Source organism: Chiroxiphia lanceolata, chromosome 13 (assembly GCF_009829145.1).
Source record: "Chiroxiphia lanceolata isolate bChiLan1 chromosome 13, bChiLan1.pri, whole genome shotgun sequence".
In the NCBI taxonomy this organism is placed as follows: domain Eukaryota; kingdom Metazoa; phylum Chordata; class Aves; order Passeriformes; family Pipridae; genus Chiroxiphia; species Chiroxiphia lanceolata.
Window position 1 is genome coordinate 18,621,054 of NC_045649.1, and position 27,256 is coordinate 18,648,309.

General features: G+C 43.5%; 1 protein-coding gene across 6 annotated transcripts in view; it reads right to left on the reverse strand.

Moving 5' to 3' along the window:
• The window catches only part of PEPD (peptidase D), a 143,109-nt gene extending 116,233 nt beyond the window's left edge, over positions 1 to 26,876 (reverse strand). Inside the window, exons 1-4 of one of the 6 annotated variants that reach the window (XM_032701583.1) lie at positions 24,716 to 24,786; positions 18,664 to 18,847; positions 17,295 to 17,422; positions 1,134 to 1,197 (exon numbers count right to left, since the gene is read on the reverse strand). In XM_032701583.1, coding sequence (XP_032557474.1) covers positions 1,134 to 1,197; positions 17,295 to 17,422; positions 18,664 to 18,847; positions 24,716 to 24,756 — 417 coding nt within the window. In that variant the 5' untranslated portion in view covers positions 24,757 to 24,786. Of the gene's footprint in view, positions 1 to 1,133; positions 1,198 to 17,294; positions 17,423 to 18,663; positions 18,849 to 22,486; positions 22,617 to 24,306; positions 24,374 to 24,715; positions 24,787 to 26,835 lie in introns of those variants that run through there. The other 5 variants (XM_032701584.1, XM_032701586.1, XM_032701585.1 and 2 more) reach the window with 5 other exon arrangements.
• Positions 26,877 to 27,256: the final 380 nt, after the last annotated feature.

A 27,256-nucleotide genomic window follows, 5' to 3' on the forward strand; every position in this document is an offset into this window, starting at 1 on the left:
TTTAATAAAATTAATATGCAAACCCCCTGTTGAATATGCAAACCCTAAACCCTTTAAATATGAACTTGTGAGTCCAATAAAGCATTCCAGTTTTCTGCCTCCCCTGGGATCATCTTAGCTTCATTGACCTCTGCATGCAATAAAGACATTTGTTGATGGAGAGTGACCCGAGACAACTAAGGTGACTCAAAAGAATGTGATTTCTAAAAATGAAACACGTATTTCCCACTTGCAATTTTCCCTGTCCGAGAGATGAGCACTGGAGTGCCTGCACTCCACACGACTCCAGCTCACACATGTCAAAAAGCAACCTCTCCACAGCTTCCTCCACTCCCAGCTCCTGGCATACAGACCAAACTTCACTTCATAGCTGGACTCATTATGAAAATGAAATGAAACCTCCTCACAGCTGACAAGAGCAAAATTTTTGGTCTGGAGAGTCATAGTTACTGCTCTGCAGGAACAGAAGTATCAGAGTTGTCTTCTTCAAGCTGCTCTCCATGAAAATCACTCACAGAGCCTGGCAGGAATACTGTCCTCGCCCTGCTGAGCCTTCCTACTAAAGGAAAGGTAGCTGTCCAGGTGCACAAGGATACAAACATCTGCTCAGAAATGAAATGACAAACCTAACTAAGCAAGGCACACTTGCACTTAGAAATGTGAATATATTTGCTTATTCAAGTAATAAGGTGCTTCTACAGAAAATATGAGTGAGGCAGGCAGCCTTTCCTCCCAGCTTTTTGGAGGCATAAAATAAAGGTAGGCTCCCAAGTCAGAGATAGGATGTGCAACCTCATTGACAGCAATCTCCTCAAATCTGCAAGGCATTGCAAAAAATATATTTAGTGACAATTTCTGCTGGATAAAGACACAGACTGACGGGTCTCATCACGCCCAGGACACGTTTACGAGACTGCCTTTGGATTAAGAACTTTAAGGGCAGCCTTAAAAAAAATAATTTACAAGTGCTTTAAAGACAGGACATTTTCCAGTAAAGGCAGAGGGAGAGAAGGTCTCACTAAGTCAGGAGACATCCTGACAGAGTAAGCAGAGGACTAAAATTAAGCCAAGTCATTGCCACTTATTGATTTTGTATTCACAGCAAAAAATACCTGGAGACACAGACAACTCACCTCGGTCACGTAGTGGGCTTCATCCACAGCATATTTTTTCTTGAAGAATTCAGGGGGGTGAATCCTTTGGAAAACAACAAAAGGAAACATTTGGGTTTAGCTTTGCTGTTATATTTAATAAGGCCACATACAGAGAAGTAATGTTCTATACTATCACAACAACAGCATCAGATATGAGGAATGTTTTAATAATCTTATCCTTGACTCCATTTCTCAAAATAGGAGGTTACACAGAAAGTTGCCACAGCTACAGAAATCAGTGTGCTTTAATCCAGTCCAGGCTTGATAGTTAGATTGTATGGTCTTTTCTGAATTAGAGGGTTTTTTTCCTGTTCTATGCAAGACATGCACATAATGAACAAAACATTCCTTTTCTGCCCTGGTAACTGCTCTGAGCAGACTGAGGGCTATGAAGACATGGGCTCTGCTGCCTCTGCTCCTCAGGACACCAGAGACCTGCTCCTCTGACCCAACAGGGTGGGCACCTTCACATGTCTATGTCCAACTTTACATGTCCACATCCAAACTAAATCTCCTCTGCTCTTTTCTCCCAGTATCCAACATTTAGATGTTTTTTCTAAATGCAAGCAGTGTGAAGGATCTGCCTGCAGTCAGTCCCTCCAGGGCTCTCCTCCAGCTCCCATACCAGCAGCTGTACTGTTGCTCATTCCTTCACTGGATGGTAGCAGCCAGTTATTCACGAGACTTCAGTCTCTGATTACAATCTCTATCTCCCCAAAACTGAAATAAATACAATCAGCGTAATTCTGAAAACGTAAACTCAAAAGGGAAAATAAAAACAAATAAAACAAAAACAAACAAAAAGAAACAAACAAAAATATAAAGGAAAAAAAAACACCTGGCTTACATCCTTCTCCAGAGTAAAGGCTACTGGAGTTAAAAAACCATGGCTGGAAGAGCCAGAGTTTGGAGGGTCCTGTGCATTTTGCTTCCTGGGAGACAGCAGGAGAGCAAGAGGTATGCACAGGACAGAACCTTCAGAGGGGTAAATGCTAGACAAGAGCACAAGACCAATTGGGGAAAAAATACACGAGGCTGGAGGCCACAGAACATTCTAACCCTTGCAGTGAGGACCAGCAGAAGTGGTGGGACAGACAGCTCAGCACCCTCAGGAGGTGCTCCACCCCCCAGGCACGAGGTGCTCCACACCAAGGGCTGTGCTGTAGCTGCCAGCACTGCCAGGGGGTTGGAGCACTGGCTTATGTCTGTTTTTTCAGTCTTATGTGCTTATTTATCATTTACATTCCCTTATGCTCCAAAACAGTACTGGGCTGTGACATGAACAACAACATGAAAACCTTTACGGTGTTCTAAAGCAGTATATCACAGATTTTTAAAAATGTATTAATCTGTGAAAGTACTACTCAAAGGTAACACAAAAATATCTCATTATATGTTCCCTTTTGCAATGCTCCTTTTGTGGACTCTTCCCATCACTGATGGAGATTTCAAAGCAATTATCATTTATCTTTTCTCCCTGGCTAATTTCATATATAATTTTAAAAAATCACTATATCCTCTTATCTTTATATACTCTGTACATTATTGTTCCCTTACCTCCAACTTTTACATACTCTGTTTCTCCTACAGGCATCTCCTTTTGCCCTCCTTCATTCCTCAGACACTGAAATACTTTAATATTCCAGAAACACGATGAACAGATTTGGCACTTCCCGTTTTTGTTCTCTTTTACAGTCCCAATCAATTCATATGGTAGCAGAAGAATCCCAACTGTAAAACCAGCAAACGTATGGCCAACAGTAATTAATGGTAATGTATGCTCTTTAGAGCAATACCTCCAGAGCACCTTCTTATAATTAGCTGCATTGTTTGAATCACAGAACTGCTCACTGTAAATATTTCCTAAAAGTCTACGCATAAATGTGCTGGATTTTTTTTACTTCATTTAATGCAGTTAAATTAAGAATAGGTCTCATTTTCCACCACTGCAGTAAGAAAACTTCTGTATTTTCACAAGCTGGTTTTCAACTTCTTTCTTTGTTGTTGTTATTGCTTGTTGCCTCCTATAATTGTGTGGCCTGCAGCACACTTCTGCTACTTTAATTCTTGGGTTATGGTTAATATTAATCCATTCTATTACAGCTTTAATCCCTCCAACATCTCTTTTTATGTACACTACGACTCTTTTGAGGAACAAAAGTAGCTCATCATTCTTTCAAGGCTGAGGAATTTTTCTCTACTTTGAGAGAAAGAAAACAGCAGCTTCCCACAATCCTCCCTCCTCTCTCTCAGTTATTAAACTAGGGCATCTTCTAGATACTTTCAACTCCATCACACCTAATGACAAGCTGCCACGATTCCCAGATGTGCATCTCCCTGCTCATCTTCTCCTTGCTATCTCACTCAGAAGTTGGCAAGACTTTTAGCACATAGAGAGCCAGACTTCTCAGCTCCTCTCTGAAGCACTCACAGCTCTGCCTCACTTTTTTTATACAGCCATTTAGCACCTCCAACTAGATGGTAAAATAAATTCATGTACACTTCCCACAAACTACCATCCCACGGGAGCCACCACGCTCCAGTGACGGAGCTGCCTCTCCCACTGGGAAGATTTCTGCTAAGCCCAACCCTACTGCAGAACCACACAGGTGCAAGGAAAAAGTGCCTGTGGGAGTCTGTGTTGGAGCTGAAAAATTCTGTGCTGTCACATGGAGAAAAGCAAACCAAAAGCTCAGGGAGAAAGAGAAGCAAAAGAGGTGATTCTGCCCTTCTCCTCTGCTCAGGTGAGAGCCCACCTGCAGTGCTGCCTCCAGCTCTGGGGTCCCCAGCACAGGGAGGACTTTGGCTTTCCAGTACTTGAATGGAGCCTTCAAGAAAGATGGAGAGGGACTATTGACAAGGGCCTGGAGGGACAGGACAAGGGGGAATGGCTTCACACTGACAGAGGGCACGGTTAGATGGGATATTGGGAAGAAATTCTTTGTGAGGGTGGGGAGGCCCTGGCACAGGTTGCCCAGAGAAGCTGTGGCTGCCCCATCCCTGGAAGTGTTCAAGGCCAGTCTGAATGGATCTCTGAACAACCCAGGATAGTGGAAGGTGTCCCTGCCCATGGCAGGGAGGTTGGAATGGGATGATCTTTACAGTCCCTCCCAACCCAAGCCATTCTATGATTCTGTCATCCTCGGTGGAACTTTTACACAATCTCTCCAGTCTCTTCAATTTTTTCCCCAGTTTACTGGGGCTCAATGAAAGACAATTATGCACAATATGGTAGTTACTGTAAAAAAGTACCAGCACAGGGTTCCTTAGCACATACAGGACTTAGTACCCATTTGTATCCAATTTAAATGCAAAACAGGCTAAAGTCTAGCACTGATTGTCATTGTCACAGGGTACCTTCCACAAAATGCTCACTGGCATCATGAAAATCAGATGTTACATTCAGTTATGATAATTTCAAGTACATCTGATACTTCCCAGACATGAGGAGTACTTCTCTCTACAAATGACTCTCAAGAAGCCAGAGGAAGTTAATTGGTCACAATTTTTAGGTTTGGCTTTGTCTTTTGTAGCGCTGTTATGGGCTGCCAGTTTCAGAATTCTGATTAATCACTGCAGAGACTACACACAAAAAACCCTACAGCAAGTCATAAATTAATTAGAAGGATTACCCAAGTGGAAGATATCCCAGATATTATTGAATCATGTCTCCTTACCTATCAAAAAATAAACACCAACCCTTTTGTAAACAGATGTGGACAGAAGCAATGACCTAATTTTTACAGGCTTTGGGTAGGGGGTGGGGGATGTGCAAAATTGTTGAGATTCCCTGATAACATAAGTTGACAAAAACCCACAGACAATAATGCACTTCAGCCCCAAAAAGGCTCAATATCCTTTCCTATAGTTTTGTAACTCCAGCCAAGCAAATACCAGTGTTAGTTAGAAATGGCAATAGTTAGCTTCCAGAATGGCAGGAGTCATCATTTTATCTTAGAATGGAAATAAGCAGCTCCAAACTCCTGGGACAGCATTGTGCCTAAGTATGAATGCCCAACCCTCCAGGCAAAAATGTGGCATCTCAGCATTTATGGCCATTAGAAAGAAAACATAAGAGTCCAGCACTGCTATTTATTTACAAAGTCCTTGTTTTTCTCACTTTCAGCCACAAAGGGCCCCTTAAACAAGAGACTGACTCTAGTTTATCACTTACAATTCATCACAATTTCCAGTGAAAAAGCTTGTGTTATGTTGGCTTAAACATCAGAGCTATTTACATTTTTCTGATGTCTCCCATGGAACTCTTCTGTCTTCCAAGTTTTTCTACCCCCTCTGGTTCACCTGCTTGCTGTCTTACTCTCAAGATTTTCATGGAGATTGGGAAATGCTGAAAATGGCCTAAAGATGTGAAGCTACATTTTAAGGAGAAGATCTGAATTCTGGTGCACTGTCCTGCTTTAACAGCTACGGTGTTATTAAAGCACCAAATACTGAAGATTCATCCTTCAAAGATAACAAGTGACAATTTCATTTTAAACAAAATTCTACTGAGGTAGCAATGGGGAAAAAGAGGTAAAGGAGCAGCAGCAATATTTTCAGTGTAAAAATACAGTGTGAAATGTTAAAGTAATACCTCACAGTAGCTGTACTTCATTTCCCTTAAACACATTGATCCAACACAAAAACCCCTAGCAAAAGAGTAAGGGAACATAGCTTTAAAACCAGTAATCAGAAATCCCAGTCAGTCAGCCTCCTTAGTGAAAACTTCCAAGTTTAGAATAAACTTGTCCATTTGGATGAACTAAATTCACAGTGGTACATGATGGCATGTTTAAAAACCAAGATGCTTCACCCAACCACAACCAAATCCCACCAGTGCAGATTTTGCCAGACCACAGCATTATGACTGGTTCCACTTTGATGTGATCCTCAGAGAGGAATGCAATACTGACTCCTCTGTTTATCCATCAGTAAGATGAGCAGCTCTGACAGCCTATCTATAAATACAACAAGAAATATATTTTGAAGCTTTTATATAGCTGGACAAAATTCAAATCTCAATTTCTTTGCAGTATTTTATCAACCATGTTGTGTTTCCACTTTAAACCAAATAAAAACTCAGTCTCATTGTCTAAAATAATTTTAAACCTGTTGTTCATTACACCGCACAAAAATTCATAACACAAATCCTAGGAGATTTGTACAAATTTGACATTACTGCAAGAATTCCATGAAGAAACATTTCTTTATATTCTAAAGGACTCTGGAGCAATAGCCTTGTAATACCAACATGATAAAAGAGTGTTCTAGTTTTCAGAACTACATTCAGAAGAGAGGTAAAAATGAGATGGATCTAAATCACAAATGCCAAAGAAAAACTGTGAACAGAATTTATAACAGCTGATTCCTGAAAGAAACACATCTAAGCCAACTGCTAATATATTTGCAGCCTAATTGCTGATATACATTCATAGGGATATGCTTTCATTTGCATCTAAATGTTCTTCCAAACTTCAATATATATAACAACTTTTTCCTACTGGTTGCTTTGTATTTCCATTTGTTAATGCTTCTAGGACAGATTTTCAGTTTTTTTAGCTTTTACATTGGATCAGCTCTAAAATGAAATTCAGCTTTTCCTGAAGTAGTCCAATTTAGCTTTCTTCAGCATTTCAGCTGGAGTTCCTAATTCAAGATTACGTATCTTACCGCACAGCCTTAAATGTAAAATTATTCCTGTTGGGGAAAAAAAAATCTAAATGGTATGTTCATTACAAAAATTAGACAAATTATACACCTTTAATGTTAAGATTTGAATGGTTTCACAGAACTCCTTAAGTCCTCACATCTGGCCTTGTTTGTGTTTTGAAGCTATTCTGGAAGAAGGATGTCTTACTCCACTGTTACATATAAAAGAAAGCAATAGGTGTAGCCTAACATAAGCAGCAACATGAGGTAACTGTTCTGCAAGATGAAATGCTCAGTTAATACCACATAGCACAGAGAACAAAGCAATATTCCAGGCTGGCTGACCATACATGCTATCAATGAACTTATATTAGGGCCAAATAATGTGAATTACCTACAATTTCTAAGCACTGTATGTGGCCTTAGCTAAAAAAAAAAAAAAACAGCATTAATTTAATGTATTTTTTTAAAAGGATCAGTATGAATCCTGAAATAAAAGTCAACAACCATTCTGAGGAACTCCTGGTATGTCAGGAAAGAAGACAGCAAGTACTGACAAAAAGCAACATGCCATACTAAAGACTGTCTCCTGCAATTAAGATACACAAGCCTTGATCCACAAGGCTTATTGTCTTTTGGATTCACAGCTCCTGGTAGTTACCTGAGAGTGATGTTCTCACAAGCAGTGATTAAAAGCAAGAATTAACAGAGTTGGAACAATAACAGAATAGACCAATGTCAGACTCTAACCATGACAAAGTCTAGAGTGAGACAGTTCTACACAATAATGTTCAGGGTACAATGCTCTCCTAAAAGGTCCTGCAAATATTATTGCCCAAAATACATGAAAAACTGTCCAAGCTTGTCTCACAGAATCAGGGGAGGAAGATTCTTGATGCAGTGAGACAGAAAAGATAAAACCAGCGAACTTCACAGTAAACCTTCCTGCTCTACAGGGAAACAACAGTATTGGTTCCTCCACTCAAGCCTGACTTTCACATTCAGAGTTAACAGATATAAAACACCACTTTACAGCAAACTCACTTTGTCTTGAGCAAATTAAGTGCCCACATTACCCTGCACATAGTGCCTGTACGTGGCACTGCAGCAGGCACACCCTGCCAGCAAGTCACTGCATGAGTTCCATCACATTTTTCCTCACTTACATGAGGGAAAGCACATGCACAAGGAGTAAATTGGACAAGTGTGCTCTTTGGCAATTGAAGTTCTACATAGTCAACAACTCATTTCTCAGGCCTTGCTAGAATGAGCTGAAAAGCAGAGTACACATTCCAGAGAGATTGCAAACACAGAATAACAACCTGGGCAAAATTGGGAGCAGATGAATAGAAATACATCACCAAGTGTAGAGATGAAAGAGGAAAAGGGATACAAAAGCAATGTTTTAATGCTGTCAGAGATTCACCAATACACTCCCTCCTCATTACAATATCATCAAGTTAACAGATGGCAAAGCATTAACCCAACAAGAGGGTGTAGAGAACTGCTAGGAAGAACAACACAGCACACTTTGCAAGATACCAGCAGATGTTCCTGACCTTGTCCCAGAAAAATGCCAAATCCAAAGGGATTTCACTATCTCAAAAAAGAATTTTAAAAGGCATCAAGGTAGATTTAAAACAAAACAGTACTAATGGGCTTGCTGGTATCACAGACTGCCTTCAGAACTGTTTTGATTACCTTAATGCTACTCCCTTTCCTTATTTCTCTAGATTACTGTTACAACCTTTGAAAGACAGGACTACCCACACACATGTAAATTCAGACTCCTTGCTCCTTTTAATACAGTCCGAAGTAAGATGGATTTTGAGAAAATAATGGACTTTAAAAAAAAAAAAATCAAGTTGAAGATGACAACTTGAGCTGATTTGACTGGAAAACACAACCAGGGCTGTAACTGAAGCCCCACCTAGCCAAGGGACAGACCAGCAGAGTCACAGGCACGAGGCTGGACACAGGCTGCTGGGTATGTGATCCTGGACTTCCCAGTGCTACACCCAGATCATGCAGAAGCAGAATAACTCCGAGGCTGTTGGACTTGGGAAATCAGAAATAAAGTATTGAGGAGAATCTCACAGTTATTTCTCATAAAAGCCAAGCACTGACCTACCTATTTCATCTCCTTCAAACATACAGTCTCACTGCTCCTGCTCAGCTATTCCCACCACAGGCATTCCCAAAAGATGAAAAGTTCTTTAGGTTTTCTGTAAATTCTACCTCGAGAGGCAGTGCCTCAATTAGACATTTAAGAGATACTATCCAACAAAACCACAGAAAATTTGCAGTTGGTAACCTCTCCTTTATTTCTCTCTGCAAATAAAATTCTTCCTTGGAGACAGAAAGAACTGTAACTAAGGAAATGTTTATACACTGAAATCCCTGAAAGATTTCTTGTAGCGTAAGACTGCTGACAAATACTCATTAGAAAGCACTCTTCCCAAAAAAAAGAGCACAAAAAGAATTGTAGTGGTTAAGAAGTATAATTTCTGGGTCACTATATAATGAGTGTTCCACTCAAACACTGGTCTCAATTCATGCTTCTTAACAAACTTACACACTTAATCTGTCAATAGCAGATGTTCCTCTTCTACTTTGGAAAAACACCAGCTCTGGGGGAAAAACGAGCAATATTTTATGCCCCACCCATAAAAGCACTATAGCATTAATGCTCTGGAATGTGTGCAGCACATCCCACAGCTCCCATATTAATGGGTATTAGAATGAGAGAAAGCAGTACTGGTGTTTACATCAGCATTAGATGACCCAAACAGCTTTAAGAAGGGGATGATAATATTCCCATTTTACAACTTGAAAGGAAAGCTAAACCACAAAGAAATTAAGTGAACTTGACACAAGGACTCACAGAATCCCCCCATGCACACAGTGCCTGATCCACTGTGTCACATTGGCCCTGCAAGACAAAGCAGCCCCTGACATCCCTCAGGACTGGGGTCGAGGCCACCCGCTCCGACCCCCAGAGCTCCAGCCAGGGGGACACAGCAACAAAACACAACCTGCCTGCTCCTCACTCACATTCAGCTCTTAAGAAGCATTAATATTAATGACACGCTTCCCCATCATTTTCACAAAACACTTGGGTTTGTTTTTCTCTCTTTGTGTGTTTCTCAACAGGCCACACTCTTTCAGAGTCCTTCCTGAGCGTACAGAGAGGTCACAGGGAATAAAAACCTCAGGAAACAGGTAACATCAAGAGCTAAGAATGTGGAATTTAAAAAGTGCAAGAATAGAGGCACCACTGTAGGTTTTCCTCTTGAGATTTTTTTCACTGAAGTGCCTTCCCAAATCCAGGCCAACAAGAAGCAGAGAGCTCTGCCCTCAGAGTGGGCAGTGTGGAGGTGCAGAGCCTTGTCAGAGCACTGCTGGAAAACCCCCACAGACATTTCTTTTGCTGCAGCTTCCTACCAGCAGCAGCTGAGTCCTCGGAGAAAAAATACATGGCACATCTGATCAAAAGAAAACGTGGATTCTCTGATATTTCAAAACGTTATCAGGAGCTCATATCACTGAACTCAGGACTCCTGGTAGCGCCTTAAATAAAGTATAAAATCAGAAATGCTTGGTGGGGGTTATCAACATTCCCTGTGACACCACAGGAATGGGATGTACATATCTCATGCTGTGGTTTGAAGCCACGTCCGGATATTAAAAAGCTCTGGTGCAGCATCATCAAGCAGGTTTGCTCAGTGCTGGATCTGCTGTCAGTGTGCCTGAATCAAAAAGAGGAGAGGAAAAAGAAGCACTTTAACACTTACAAAAACATCAACTGGTGCATCCAGTTAACAGCGTATGCTGGTAGAGGTTGCAAATCAATGGACTGATACAAATTACTATTATGGTTTAAAGCTTTCTCAACAATAAATAAGAAACTAAAGCAGCTAGAAAGCACAGATTTATAAAAATAATTACTGAAGTAAAAGTCACAGAAAAACTACACATTCAGCCCAGACCAGGCAAGGTTCGTGGACTATGAGAATACTGGGACAATGACTCTGCAATAGTTTCCTCTAAACAGCACTGCTCAAATTTGAGAAGTCAGAGCATTTGAGCAGTACTGTTCAGAGGAAACAATCATCAGTACAGTGGCAAATGCAATCCAGGCATTAATTATTGTGAAACAGTAACTTTTATCCATGGAGAAATTGGGCAGTGGCCCATGGGAACCTCACCAGGTTTAACAAGACCAAGTGCTGGTGCTGCTCCGGGGTCAGGGCAGCCCCAGGATCAATCCAGGCTGGGGATGAACAGATGGAGCAGCCCTGGGAGAAGGACCTGGGGGGCTGGTGGGGGAGAGGCTGGACATGGCCCAGCCCAGAAACCCCCATGCCCTGGGCTGATCCCACAGTGTGGGCAGCAGGGCAGGGAGGATTCTGCCTCCCTGCCCCTCAGGTGAGACCCCCCTGCAGAGCTGCTCCAGCCCTGGGGAACAGCACAGCAGGACATGGAGCTGCTGCAGAGAGTCCAGAGGAGGCCACAAAGATGATCAGAGCGATGGAGCAGCTCTGCTAGGAGGAAAGGCTGGGAGAGCTGGGATTGTTCAGCCTGGAGAGGAGAAGCTTTGGGGTGACCTGATTGTGGCCTTCCAGGACCTGAAGGGGCCGACAGGAAAGATGGGAAAGACAATATTCACAAGGGCCTGGAGTGAGAGGACAAGGGGGAATGGCTTCAAACGGACAGAGAGAAGGCTTAGATGGGATATTGGAAGAAAGTCTTGGCTGTGAGGGTGGGGAGGCCCTGGCACAGGTTGCCCAGAGAAGCTGTGGCTGCCCCATCCCTGGCAGTGTCCAAGGCCAGGTTGGACGGGGCTTGGAGCAACCTGGGCTGGTGGAAGGTGTCCCTGCCCACGGCAGGTGTGTTGGAACAGGATGATCTTTAAGGTCCCTCCCAACCCAGGCCATTCTATGACTCTATGAAATACAATAATGAATAAATGGGTGACAAGAAATGGAAGTCACTGTATCAGGGAGAGAACTGGAATCATGGAAAATAAGCAGCCTGGGGAATTGCACAAGTAAGTCTCGTCAGTCAAAAGCACCAGCTTTATTGTAGTTTTGAAAGGATCAGATGAAGGGTAAGGCAACAGATGTACTACCTGAATAACAGTAAAATATTTGATAAAAATCTCTCTCTCTCAAGACTGTTACTCTCCAAAATCAACTCAAATTGGCTGGGACAGGAACACTACAATGTGACCTGAAACCCAATGAATAGCCATAATAAAAAATTGGAAAAGCCTAAAGGAGAAAATAAAAATAAATAAATAGATAAAAAGATGAGCATTTTAAGGGCTGGGAAACCCTCCAAGTGCCACAGTGGAAGGTGGTGTATCAATTTAGATTGATGTTCCCAGAAGTTAAACTGATAAACAGCAATGGACTGCAAGTCTTGATTAGTGGGATGCCGTAAAGACTGAAATTAGTTCTGACACTATTCAGAAAGAGAAGCAGGGCTTCTCATTACATTAAGAAGAGCAATTAAGGTGATCTGGAGTTTGTTCCTGTCATAGTTTAAGATTGTCCCCCCCTGAGAGTCTGGGGGCTCAGGGGTGACTAGGTGCCAGGGCAGTGTTCCCTGGAGAGCCAGTCACCGTCCATGTTGTTCGTTTCTGCTCAAAATCACATATACACAGCACTGGAAGCTGTTGGCAGTGTTTCTGTTGGTGTCTGCTGCGTGTAGGTGTAGGAGGCCAGGGGGTGGCTGGGCTCCTTCTTTCCCCCTTTGGGGGGGTAGGGGAGCCCTGCGGCCCCCAACTCTGCCTGGGCTGGAGTTGGAGGCAGCATTGAAGTGAGTGTGAGGGATGTGACTGACAAACAACTGGTAAGTGGGAGAGAGAGAGAGAGGCAGGCCCTGCAGCCAGGCCCTCTTCTCCCCCCCACTTTGCAGCCAGGCTGCAGAAAGGGGCTGTTTTTCCCTCTCGCTGTTCAGTGGGAGTGGATGGGAGGCTCAGCATTGGAGCAGAGCCAAGTGGACGGGCTGATAATAAAACAGCTCGGTGCTCGGGAGAAGAATCCCAGGCGAAATTGGAGATGGACCGAAGAGAGAGGCCCTGAGGACGTCTCTGCCGTGATCTAAACGCAGGACAGCCGAAAACCCGGAGGAGGAATCAACATTCCAGGACGTGTACACTGATAAGCTACACTGCAGCAGCCTACGAACAGAGGTATGAGACTGAGAGAGAGAGACCACACAGCAGACCGAGGAGAAAGGACTCAAAGCTACCTTCTTGGACTTCATGAGGAGGAAAAACTGCAACAAACAGCCAGAGCTTGGTGAGGGGGGAGCGTTCGGGCCCCGAACACTCCCACGAGGGAGAGACTGGTTACTTCCCAGCCTGAAAAGGCTTCTTCCTGGACTAAAGTTAAAGGGAGGGGTTTAAAAGGACTGATAGAAATGTAATATATATATATAGTTGCCTTTAGTTTGTATAGTATTTATTTGTGTAAATAAATGTAAATACTTCCCCCTTACCCTATAGAAGCCTCTGGCCTGAAAGTTTCTCTCCGGTGATGGGATAAATTGTGGGAATAGGTGGGGGGAAGCCTGAAAATTGGATTTTGGATTTCTAATGTGGCTCGAACTGTCACAGTTCCCTACAGGACCCACACATTATCTTTCCAAAGAGCTGTCTCCAAAGTCAACTTGCATGGAATGGACTCGCTACAGACCTTGCCTTCTTGTCATCAAGCCCAGGGCTAATTAATGCACCGATCTTGGTCATCATGATACAGTCAAATAAACACACCATGCTGTGCACAATTTAATACTCACAATTACTCAAAATACAAATGCCACGAAATCTCACCAATCTCCATTAAGAAAAAGAGATCAAGAAAGCAATTTCCTAGCTTCTAATTTTCCTGGTCACATACAGTCTAGAGGGAATAAAAAAGGTAAAAGCCTACAAAGACTGAAAGGCTCTTTTTTTTTTTTACAAAAGCTTTACAGGGAAAAAAGCAAACAAACAAAAAGCCCAACTACACACTTCTGTTCTTTTTTCCAAAGGCAGTAAAACTGCTCAGCTTTGCTGAAGTCGATCAAGTTTAATCACCAAAACCAAAGGTTGATTTTGGTTGTAACCCACTTAGAAAATGATGACAACGTTTTAAAAAGCTTCCTCATTAGGTTACTAAGAAAATATTAACATTGGCAAAGCATTTCACTGTGCTTTATTACAGCTCCAAGTGCTACACCAGGGTTCAACTTTGCACATACAGGTAGCTTCCAATCAAATTCATGGAAAAACCTTACTTCTAGTGAGTGCAATACTCCCCAATCATCCAGCAAGGCTTCAAAGAAAATACAGGAAACTGAACATAAATATTGCTCTATAACATCTCGTATATTTCTAAAACATCAGAGCATGAAACAGTTAAATATTACTGTTTTCCATCAAAAACACTCTTTACATGGCAGGGCTATTAAGTTATTTTGGCATGTGCTCCACGTAAAGCAGCTGCTGTACGATGTGTTTTACTTTGTAAAATATCTTTAATCAGCACACTGACTAGTTCTGTCATTTATAATTAAGGAGGTAAATGGCAGGTGCAGCATTAATTAGTGAAACTGAAGTCTCTGTGCAAGACAGGCAGTCATACCAACTTAAAGCTTTCTAGGAAGAGAAATGATTGCTAACAGCTTTGTTGTACCACAAAATTGACTGGGTACGACCCAAAAAGGGGCCTTTACAATCTTGTATTGCCAGACTCATTTCTTAAGCTCTTCCTTCTAAAGCTAGGAATAGGAAAAGCCTACTCCCTAAGCCATCCTCAGTCTGTGTTTCTGCCTTACAAACGATGGAGGGGTGGGGGCAGAGGTACAGGTCAAGGGACAGGCAAAGTGGTTCTCTTACCTGAAAAGATTTTCCCAGCTAACAACTAAGAAACTGGCTGGCCCAACATTTGGAGAAATGCCCACACCCATAGTTTAAAAGCAGAGTAACTGTCTTTGCGATCCCTTCCATGGATGTAGGACCACCAGTCCCAAAGTTATCCTCATAACAATTCTGCGACTGCCACCTGAAGAGGTTGTGGGTTTTTTGGAGAAGGCCCACAGTCCGTGAGTTAAATCTCTCCTCCCTTTTAAAACTGCAGAGGTTATTTTGGCTTGAAGGACTTCTGAAAGGTAGCCTTACAGCTATTTACAAATCTTTAGAGCATACACATTCAGCATGAAGTCCACCCAGACGGGTAACACTTCCAAAGTAGAAGTCGCCCTCAGCATCAGTAGTGCTGGGTCGTGGGCAGACCACAGCCCAGGGTGGTGCATCCACCATCTCCCTGTTCACCTGTTCTGCAGAGTCCCCAGGCACCACCTCAGCATGCAGCACCCTTCATAAAAACAAGAGTATTGGGTGAGACTGAAATAATTACAGTGTTCGTGGTCACATTTGTAAACTTATGGTCTGCTTCTCTCCAAGCAAACGCTCTCAGACACTGTTGGCCTTGGCCAAACTAACACTGCAGCCTGAAAGGAGCCAAGAAGCTCCACTGTTGCATTACTTCAAGGTAAAAGGATTAACCCTTCAGACTGACACATTACCCAAGCTACGCTTTGGAAACAACTCAAATACGAGTTTTTCAGAAGTGAAAGCACAACAGTACATCAAACAATACATTTAGTAATACAGTAGTAGTAAAACAGTAGCAAAGAGCCTTCTGCATTACTTTTAAGAGAATCTACGCATTTCTGCCTAAATTCACATCACAGATTCCCACATCTGTCTTAAATAGAGAGCAATTTAAACAGCTGGCAATGCAACTCCACCCTGCACTGTGAACTAGAAGACCAGCTGTAGACCTCTGTAAAATACCAACCTCACAAATACCACACAAGGCATAGAATTGATTTGTTCTTCAGTGATGTTAAATGGCTGTTTCTTCATTGGTTGGATAGTGCCTTCCACATGCACAAAGTAAGCCCTTCCAAGGCAAACTCTAGTAGACAAACTGCAGCAGATGGAAGGCAAACTTATTTGTGTTTTTCTTTCAGTGCTAATTTTGAATTAAAATTGGCTCTTCTGGGAAGGAACACAATCCCTGGCTGTGTGCAGTACCCCCTGCCAACCAACCTATGAAGCAGAACTGCTGCTGACTCACAAATGAGTTGTTCATCCATCCTCCTTCTGACAAGCAGAAAAAGTACATGACCAGGGCTGACAGAAGAGAAAACAAGATTCAAACAGAGGAATTCAGGAAGAGTAAAGAGGAGCATTTAGGAAACAACGATGCTGTGATAAAGACCATTTGTTATACTCTGCAAGAAGACACTATGACAATAAACCACTTTTAACCAGACTTGTAATTCTGTAAATGGACAGATAACAAGTGCAGCACAAACAAATCAAAAAGGCCACTAGTTATAAACACCACAATGTTTTCTTTGAAAATGCAAAATGAGATGCTGGCATTTCAATACTATTTTTAAGCTTTTTCATATTAGGCATAATCAATGTGGGTATGAAACAGCTGATTTGAACCAGCAGAAGAGAACTTAGGGGGAGGAAAAAACTTTGTAAGTGGGAACAAGCATCACGAGGGAACAGACTTCAGTGTGCACATGGGTGCTACAGAACCTGCACTCCCAGACAGGTGCAGCTCTCAGCTACAATATTTCAGACAGCAGTATTCACATTTTTATGCCATCACAATTTCAGTCCCCAGGCAGGTCGAAGACAGCAATATTCATACAAACTCTCTGACAAGACAGGAGCCATGCCCTGCCATATGGTCTGGCACAGTTCAGCACATGGGATTGCTCACAACTGTTTTCCTTTTCCCAAAAATTAGCACTGAAATATAAGTGATAGCTTCAATTAGAAGAGAAGCAGCCTGTCAAAATATTAAATTAGAAGTAATCCAGTGTTCTGAGACAATGCAGACAACACAAAAAATTACAGTTTGGTAGAGGGTGTAAACACAATTAAGACTGAAAAAATAAATGAACACATACATAAATCAATTCCTCCACTATTATGGCATTGTGCAATATTTACTACCAAGGTGGACAGAGAGATGTTTATGGTATACTCACGGAATAGAAGTAAAATCACATTCCCCAGTCTGTGAGTTCATATAAAGAAGTATCAAAGAGGCTACCTTCTGCCATTCAAACAGCTTCATCAGCACAGGCTGCTGCAAACTGGTAAAGCAGCTTGAAAAAGCCTGCTTTTATTATTTAACTTGTTGGGGCTTAACACAAGATAATGACTTTTCTTTATGGTTCACCTTCTCTCATAGACACCGTGAGATTCATGGAATTTTAAAGGTATTATTTCCCATATGGTGAGGGATCATATGATCAATACCAACTGATTCTGGTTTGCATCTTTGTAGGTACATATCACTACAATTCACTCTGCATGATTTGGGGGAATCTGATTAAATGATAAAAGCATTGCAGCCCTACAGACAGCTACTCAGATACATTGGAATGCAGTTAAAAGACAGGTCTTACTTTCCCATCCAAACAGCATAGCTTTCAGGGAGTTGTGGAACAAAAAGCATGGATCTTCCAGTATCAACATCTACTGCTCCAAAGCAGCCTGCTTCAGTTACTCCAAAAGTCCAGTGAAAGTAAGATTCCTAGGTTAAAACAAATATATTCTTAGAAGAAAAAACCTCACTTCTACACTCTAAAAATACACTAAAGTACATACTAATTCCTACTTCCATGTATCTAAAAGAGGTCTCTCTTGCTTTTGGAGGGGCAGAAGTGGTTTAACTCTAAACCTCTTCAGATTGATTAGTTTTAGGTTAGAATAATACAAATCTCTCTGTTGGGATTTGGAAAGTATCAGAGATTAATAAACCACCCTAAGAAATAAACAGGTTAACTCAGCACAATAAACATACATCACACATTAAAATACATTCTTCCAATCTAGAATTAGGGAATGTATGATCAGGGAGAAACAATCACATCACAAGAGACAAAGCAAAAGCAGAGAGCAGCTTCAGTGGGTTGTGAAGGCAGAGTGCTGAAGTGAAAACTCAGCCTTCCCCAGAGAAGAGGAAGCTGCACTAGGAACAGCCTTTAGCCAAGAGTTATTTGAACAACAAGCAAGCCAAGAACAAAACACCTAACAACACAGAAATGAATTTTGGTAAGGACAGACATAGGCTCTAGTACCCTGAAAGGTGCATCTCCTCTAAAACCAGACCAATAAATACATTAAAATATGTGCTATCTGAATTAGAATTTGCTGGGTTTGTTTCTTCATAACATACAACAGCTCAATTAAATGCACAAAACAAAGTTCTGTAGCAGTCACACAGAGTATGGGATATGCATAATTAGAGTTCTGTTACGCCAACATCCCCAGAACTTGTTAAGTCCTATTTGTGACAGAACACATGGATACTTAAGCAAGAATCTAATTTGCTGTAAATTCCAAGATATATGCTGTTTTGTGGAATATACTAGTATAAAAACATGAAATATGCTTTTCTATTAATTAATTCAGCTTAGGCCCACTGTAACACATTTCATTACAGAAAGAAGGTTGCTTTTCAGGTCACAGACAAGACTGAAAAAATGAAGAAATATTCCACTGCTGTCTTCAAGATTAAGATTTAAACACTGATGAGCAGTAAGGCCTTGAACAGGTTTAGGCCCCTTAAACCAGAAAATGAGCCTGCACAGTAAAGCACTGAAAGAGAGAGTAACTCAAAGCTGAAGAGGAAATGTTATAAAGAAGCCAGTTTATTTAAGTGGAGCGAGACAATGCACACCTGGAAGACAAAGGAAGAATAATTTAAAATCATAACTCATGCAGTTGAAGAAAGTTTCCTAATTTGCTTTGAAGTTTTGATTCAGCTCTTACCTGGCGAAACACAATACCAGTGTCAGTACAGTATCTCTGGGTTTCCTCCCCACCCTGCAGCAGAACAACTGAATTCTTCTGGACATCCTTGTTCTGTCTCAGCCGTTCACACAGTCGTCTTCTGTTCAAGGCAAAGAGTGCTAAAGGCACTCTCAAGGTCTCATTCCCCAGCCAAAAGGAGGGTCTAGAAGAGAATTTTTTAATTGACAATTAATAGAAGACAAAGACAGTGGTTAGCACAATTCAGATGCACAGTGTTCATTCCTTCAGTGTAGTTCAGCTCTACAAACAAGAGGCTAATCACAGGGAAGAGATGCTCTATACAAGCATCTGCTCAAGAGACAATCAAACATTGCTCACACAAGCATCAGAGGAAAAAGATGGCAAGAGGAGACAAAGCTGGCTGCAGCTGCAGTCCACAGCATCTCACTCCTTACATTCCTCTAGGTACAGCAACACCAAGTGTACATGCAGAAAGCCACTACAGCCTATGTCAGATGGGGAAAGGCAAAGCAGGAGAGAAGAAAAGGAGTTCTGAGTTGCTGAAAACAGAATTGGAAGGTCACACTAAGTCTGGCAAACTTCACCAAGTCCTTCTGGGTAACGTTCAGTAGCTCAAACAGGGACTGGAGAGAACAGACGAAGGACAGCAGATGCAGGACAACAGCATTTCCATGCTCACACAGCATCTGCAAATTTCTTTTCTATGTAGGTATGTTTATTCTTGCATGCACACAAGCAGCTTCAGCAGGTCACTGAAGCCAAACACGTGGCCACAGCAGCGTGTCTTATGTACCAGTGGCCTCCTGCTGTACATCACCACCCGCCCCTGAGGCAGCACAAATGTGCTGACACAGCCCCAAAAGTTCCTGGAAGATTGTACTCAATAGAGCTGCAACCAGGAACAGCTTAAGATACAGTTTAAAAGCAGAGAGTTTGCTTATTAAGTAATTTAAGGTGTTCAAACTACTACAAGAATATGTTGCTGAGTCATTCACATTTGTTACAGGTCTATAAATGCACTTTTTGGAGCTTTACCAGTACAAACACAACAGCTTTTGTAGGATATTGGGGGGGGGAGGAGGAGTTCAATCAGATGATGAGAGAAGAATTAAAGAGCAGTCCTGTTGGGTTTTTTATTATTGTTTTTATGCTTAATATAGCAAAGCTGTGCTTTGGAGCTTCAGTATTACAGATGAATACTGCTTTATCAGTAAAATCCTATGATTTGAGTCCAGTTTGTCCCTCTACCTCAGCTTCTTGAAGAGTGACTGACTGGATGGGGGTTTTCTACCACATAGGCTTCTAAGAGGAGATGACAGAAAGGTGCAGCTGAATTATTACTGTGTTAAGGTGACAAGAAGTGAACCGACCACCAAGGGACTTAACCTTAGAGGAGCAGAGCTCTAGATCTTAATTATTATATAGCTTCCATAAGCAATCTGAAAGTAACCTTTGATTTATAGCTGCATGACCTCCTGAAAGACTTTACCAACCTCAGAAATGTAAACCCTATAATTTCCTACTGCCAGCATAAAAGAGCTAATAAAATATTTTATTTTACTTATTTATAACTACTTGATAAAACAGCGTAGGTAATTTTAGAAGGTGAAAGACTGCTCTTGCTAATATCTGCTTAGGAGTTCAGCTGATGGTGCATGAAACCTATATGTTTAGTTTTGTTCTTTCCCACACACACCTGATAACCCAGCACCAAGGCAGGTGATCATTATAAGGGCTGCAGACTACCTATTGCAGCACAGCTTGGAAGCACAGCCCAAACTTTCATTTTGGGGTACCCATGGCTGTAGAAAGGAGGAAGCAAGTTCATACAATCCTAGCAAAAGCTACTGAAAGTTTTAAATCAGAGAGTGAACCTTAGACTAAAAATAGGCAAAGCTTTTCAGGTACAAAGGTGTGGTTCAGTAACTCAGCAGCACACAAGAGGCTGAAAACGTTGTTATCCAAACACGATCGTCCCCTGGAGTTACAAGATGCAGGGGCCTGGAAATCATTTGCTCATCCTATGGGACATTCATAAAAGGGATGAGAGAACATCATCAGATACCCTTAATGTCATATGTTACTCTCAGATCTTTGTACCTGCTGATAAAAAGGAAAAAAAGGCAGAGGTTGTAGCACAACCTGTCTCATGTTTTGCTTCAAAGGAAGGAAAAAAGTCACCTTCATTGCAATTTTACCCACTTCACAAGTTTGAGATCTTTTTCTGTGATTTAAAAAAAAAAAAAAAGAAAAAAGAAAACGAGAAAATTCTGACCTCTTTCCTCCAGGCCTACTCCTACATCCTAGAGCTCATAGGAAGCTGCTACAAAGGCACATTTTCATCTCCCTTAAGTCTACTATTAATGCTTTTATTACACTTAAAACCTTTGACAATCAAAATGAGAGTCCAGGAGAAATAATTATGCCAGGCAGCAATTCCTACTGGTAGCCTCACTAAGCCACTCTAAGCATGCCTTTTACTGGGACCTTAATGCTAGAGCTGAAATGCATTCTGGTGCAAAATGGTGGTTTTCTGCACATTTTCTCTAAGCCCACGGCAAAAGTGTGTTCTTCCTTGGGCATAACAGATCTCACCTTCCCCATCTGAATGTGCTGCCACAATATTAATCCACAGCACAATGTGGCCTCTGCAATTGTTGTAGACTGGCACAAGTTTTTTAGGGGCACGGCCTCGGTCTCTGTTTTAGGGCTGCTGTAGCAGTCACAGTGGCTGAGCATGCTGGACCCCACAGCAAGGACTGTGGGACCTGAAGGCTGGGCTGAGTCTTGCTGCAGATCTTGCTCTTAATTCATACCTTGGACAGCACAGGCTTGTCAGGCAACACACCTACTTTCACAACTGAAATTCTGCAAAGAAAACCAGCTAAGTTTCAGAGAGAAATTGAACTTAGCAAACTTTGCTTCCTCCACAGCTTTTGTCCTCTCTTTCCTCCTGCAAGCACCCAGATACCAAACTGAGGGCACCCTCATGGATGCACTGCCAACGTGGCAGGACACCCACAGGTGCTGCTTTGCCTGCAGAGATTGGGTCACTAGACACAAATGAACCAAGCACGAGCTTCCCACAGCTTACACAGAGAGCTCTTTTCAGGGACGAGACTGAGAGAGGAACTCAAGTCTTACAAGAAGGAGTATGGCTGTACACCTGGCTTTCCACCACACATAATTTGGGAAGAGAACCCTCACAGTACTCAAGATCACAAGAAAAAAACTTCACACTGAGGACTGGCTGTGTAACCACCTGCAGTAAGTGGGTAGGTGTATGTAATTGCTTCACACATGTATCAACCCTGTACCTTACACATGCAGGTACAGTGTAGGCAGTGTACAACTATGTTATTTGCCTGCTAACAAAACTGCCACAAAACTCTATCTAGAGAAGTAACTACAAGCTTTCCATGTTGGTCCGTGATCTCTAATCACTCAACTATATCACACACAAATCACAGAATCTTAGAATGGTTTGGGTTGGAAGGGACTTTAAAGACCATCTGGCTCCAACCTCCTGCCATAGGCAGGGACACCTTCTACTAGACCAGGTTGAGCAAGGCCTTATCCAACCTGGCTTTGAACCCTGCCAGGGTTGGGTCACCCACAACCTCCCTGGGCGTCCCTGTTCAACGTCTCACCACCCTCACAGTAAAGAACTTCTTCCTAATATCCAGCCTAAATTTCCTCTCTTTCAGTTTGTACCCATTACTCCCTGTCCTATCACTACAATTCCTAATGAACAGTCTCTCTCCAGCTTCCCTGTAGGACCCTTCAGATACTGGAAGGTGCTGTGAGGTCTCCACGCAACCTTCTCTTCTCCAGGTTGAACAGTCCCAACTTTCTCAGCTTGTCTTCTTAGGGGAGGTGCTCCAGTCCTCTGATCAACTTCGCGGCCTCCTCTGGACTTGCCCCCACAGAATTATCAGAATTGAATGAACTGGCTGGTCTTTCAAGGTCTGTTTCCAAGGTCTCCAGCCACAAACAACTCAGAGCTCTCCTGCAGAGTTACACATTTGATAACGAAGTGTATTTGATACAAGCACTGCTTTGTGCTGCAGGCCTCCAGGAAGCTTCTGCAAATAAGCCTTAGTCAGCATCACAAGTGGCTACTTGCAAGACCAGGACAGGACAAGAAAAGCTCAGCTTCCTCCTTTTCTCCAGTCTGCTTCAACAACTGCTCAGTCTGGTAAAGGCCTCCCCCAGTAGCTGACAGTTTCCTGCTGGCTGCCACACACAATTTTTATGATCACTTAGGCCCAAGCTCACAGAAGAGCTCTTTTATTTTATTACAGTGGAAGTGAAATGTGGCTAGGAACATTAAACTACATCTGCTTCTTTACAGGATATTTTTCTTTTGCCCGAAACTGCTGATTTTCAATGCTTATTTCAGAAGTTTTATATCTTCAGAGAGCTTACATTTTGGCACTGTATGATCCATCTAACATTTTGGATTTGTTGCAATGCAACCACCAGAACACACTGGTAACCAAAACCCCTATTTTATTTCTGGTTTTCCTACCATTTCTCAGTTAACCTTTTGTACTTCTGGTTCTTTTCAGCAGAAAATTCATGGAACAGCCATTTCTCTTCTACTGAGGTCCTGCAGACATGATGCAGATTTCAATGAGGATGAGAAACCACTGAAACTACTTTTCAACGAGTTATCACTTGTTTGTTGACTGGGCCTTACTTATTTGTTTGTTTTGAGTAACAGATTTATCAACATCAGCCTGAAGCCTTGACAATTTCCAATGCTGTTCCAACACCAAATACCTGAAGCTCAAGAGGCCTCCACCTAACAGCAGCACAGGCACAAGCAAACGGACGATACAATGAAACAGTACAAGCAATTAGTGCTGTTCAAGACGTGAAATGGATGTTGTCTTCACGGTAAACTCAGCGCTCCTTGTGCGGTCGGCTGTGGAAGTCCCAGAGCCTCCCCACGCCCCAGCCCCGGCTCGATCCAGGGATGCAGGAGCACCCCTGCCCAGGGAACGCCTGATCAGCGCTGGGGGAACCCTGGGCCAGGAGGGGACCCACCGGGAGGCGACTTGTCCCCAAAGACACCGTCAGAGCCCAGTCCCAGACGCGGCTTTGGCAGCCACGAAAAGTTACCCCCTCATTTTGATACAGTTTTTAATGGCACCTTCCTACAGCACTGGAAGAAATGGCTGAATTCAGGTAAAAATGCGGGAGAGCCCTCGTTCTGTGCAATCCAAGCCAGCTTTAAGCGCCACTTCCAAACCTCCCAGAACCGAAAGGATAACCCACGGCTCGGGAGGAGGCGCTGCGAGCTGACCCGGCGGGGCAAGGGGGGCCCCTGGGACCCTCCGCAGCTCTCCCCACCCCGCGCAAAACCCGAAATCCTTTCGGGGACCCGCCGCTGCAGCGCGGGCAGCCCGGCCTGCCCTGCAGGCTGCCCGGCCCCACAGCGTGTCCGCCGGCCGGGGCACCCCAGACCCGGTCTCACCCCCTGCGAGACCCCGCCGGGCCGGGCCGGGCCGGGAGCAGGGAGAGGGGAGCGGAGGGAGCCGGGCTGGGAGCGTGGCGCACTTACCGCGCCGGGCCGGGAGCAGGGAGAAGGAAGAGGGGAGAGTGGAGCAGGGATCGGGATCGGGGCGCACTCACCCCGCCGCCGCAGCCATGTTCGCTCCGCGCCGCGGTCACGTGACGGCGGCACCGCCTCGGCGCGGGGAGACGGGCGGGGACAGGAGCGGGGCCGGGAGGGACACGGGCACGGACACGGATACGGATACACCGCTCTGTGCCCCGGGTGGGCATGGACACGGACAGGGGCACACCGCTCTGACCCCCCAGCTGGGCACGGACACAGCGCTCTGCTCTCCCGGGCACGGACACACCGCTCTGTCCCGGGGCTGACACACCGCTCTGTCCCCGGGCACGGACACACCGCTCTGTCCCCCGGGTCGGGGCTCCCCTCCCGGCTTCAGCCACAGATCCGTGATGGGACAGGCCCTCCCTGTTCCTGGACGGGTGGCATCCTTCGGGGTGCTCTGCAGCGGCCCCGACCCCTCACCTCGTGCGCTGGCTTCTTGTACACCAAAAAATTACAGCCATGGAAGCCAAGAGCTGCGTAATGTAAATACAGCCTCTCACAGGGATTGCTGTCTTTCCTCTGGACCTCCCCTAAATAAAGAGTTGCTCAAAAACCCGTGTAACGCGCAGTCCTGCTGTAAGCCCTGGAAGAGACGCTTTCCACCTGCACGTTGAAGAGGAGGAGGGTTTCACGGCAGCCTCAGGGCACGGTGTGCTGGAGCCATCGCCAGCCCCTGGGCTCGCCCCACCCTGCTGTGTTTCGCTCCTGTTCACAGATTTCTTCAGAACTTGAAATGACTTGTTCTCGCCTCAAAACGATAAGATTTACCTGAAGAAACCATCATAGGCCAGGGTTCATGTGCCATACAGCCGCAAAAGGAAATACCCAGGAGCATGAAAGACCAGATAAGGAGTCAGAGACTGGAGCTCTGCTCTGTGACCTGAATACAGTGTCCGCTGCTCTGTGCCTCGATAAAGCAGCGATAAGTACAGCTCCGAGCTGGCAGGCACCCCTCCCTCCCTGGAAAGAAAGCCTGAGTCCTCGCTCTGCTGCTCCTCAGCAATGCCACCGCTCTGTTGGGCTGGCACTGATCTCAAAAGCAAGTGCTGTGATACGTGAAATATTTGGCTACTGCACATGGAGAGTCTGCTTCGACCACAGAGCTCAGGGAAGACAGGAATGCAGGGCAGTGAGAAGAAGGGGCAGAGGACAATCATAAAATACGTGTAGCTTCAAGTTCCTGCTTGTTATGACAGATCAGCGCATTGGTACTAAGAAATGTGCATGATTAAAATCTTTCTTTTGATTGGCCAAATTGTCCTCTAGAAGTTGGGAGAAAACTGCAGCTACTCAGGCACAGCTGGCTCTGAAGTGATGTGTGAAAGCTGCAGGGCAGGCACAAGCAAAGATTGATTTCAGGAAGTCTAGAGAGGAGCGTGTAGATTAATAAAATTAGAAAAGCCAAGTGGTGATCATTTAGCTCTTTATGTTTTTATGTCCAAAGGTCAGAGACCTTTAGTACAAAATACATATTGAAATAATCAAAGGCTTCTTTCATGAACTGCACATTTGACAAGTAACAATACTTACTTTGGGCTCCAAATTCATGGATAAAGCCCCATTTTAGACATAATTGATAGGCTGTTGAATTTCAAGAACCTTCCTTCAGTTTATGCAGCCTGGAAAAAAAAAATTAATGTGAACTGTAGCAAAATCTTTAAGTTCCCTAGTGATGCTCCCTTCTGCTTAGGCTCCAGCAGAATCACTGGGAGGAGGCAGGGAAGCTCACTTTGCTTTTCCTTCTCCTGTCAGGAATAGGGAAAAAAGACTAAAGCCTTCAAGGCACTCTTCCAAATACTGTCATTAGTGGCTTCGGGCATTCATCCTTCCCTGCTCCCCTTTGCCTACCCCTACACTTGTCCTCTGTAGTGTCCATTGTAGTATCTGATCTCTAAAATGGGTTTTCTCTGTCCTGTTTATTTCAATTTCCTCACCTCTTTCCCTTGGTCATTTAACCTGCCTTCCAAACACCATCACCAGATTTAGAAGTTACCTGCAGAGTATTAAATCTCAGCAGAAAATAAGACTACATTCACTGGGGGAGGGGGAGTTTTTATGTTGTTTATTACCTAAAATATCCTGTTCTCATGTCTCAGGATTTAAAATAATGAAACTTCTGCACTGTGCACAAATGAAACTCATTTGCAAGGAGGCTGAACTGGCAGCCAGCTGAAATGCCAGCCACAGGAATGATACTGGCTGCCAGACTGGGAGCAAGACCAGCTTTATTGCACACATAGATAATTCTGATTCTCTCTGCACTGCATTTGACTCTGCAACTGAGATAATGCAGGGGTAGACCTTAATATCTGAGAGGCTAGTTCAGAGCAGTTCCCTCTACACTAAGGTTTGACTGTCACTTATCTCCCAGCAGGAGTTCACTCTGTGATCAAGAACACCCTCTCTGAGGCTGAATGCCAAATTTTGCACTTGTGGCAACTTCAGAATTCCCACTGTAGCTGTTTGGACATAAAAGAGATGCAACACTGCAACATATGATGTGATGGGATGGAATTCTGCACTGGCCCTCTGTGTTTTACCTGTTCATACTGCTTGCTGTCCAGGCAGGATCCAAAGAGTTCAGCACCATCAGTGCTCAGTGCTTCTGTTATCTTAGCTGAAAGGAAATAATGTTAGGTTAATAAACCTTCTTTTTATTATAAAAAAATGACACAACTGTTGTGAATACAGGTCAAGGCATGTTCTCCTGGTTTTAGAGTATGATAGATGAAAATCCAAAGCCACACTGAGAACATGGGACCACGGTAAGAAATCTGGAGCTGCCAATACCATGATATGAAGTGGGGAATAGGGTCTAATGAGTGACTAAAGTCACCCTCCCTTACCTGGATATATGATTTCACTACAAGTTTCAACTGATTTCCTAAATATCTAGAAAGCTTCCATACTATATGTAGCACCACAAAAACAGAAATAATGGGAAATGCTGATTTATCAGCA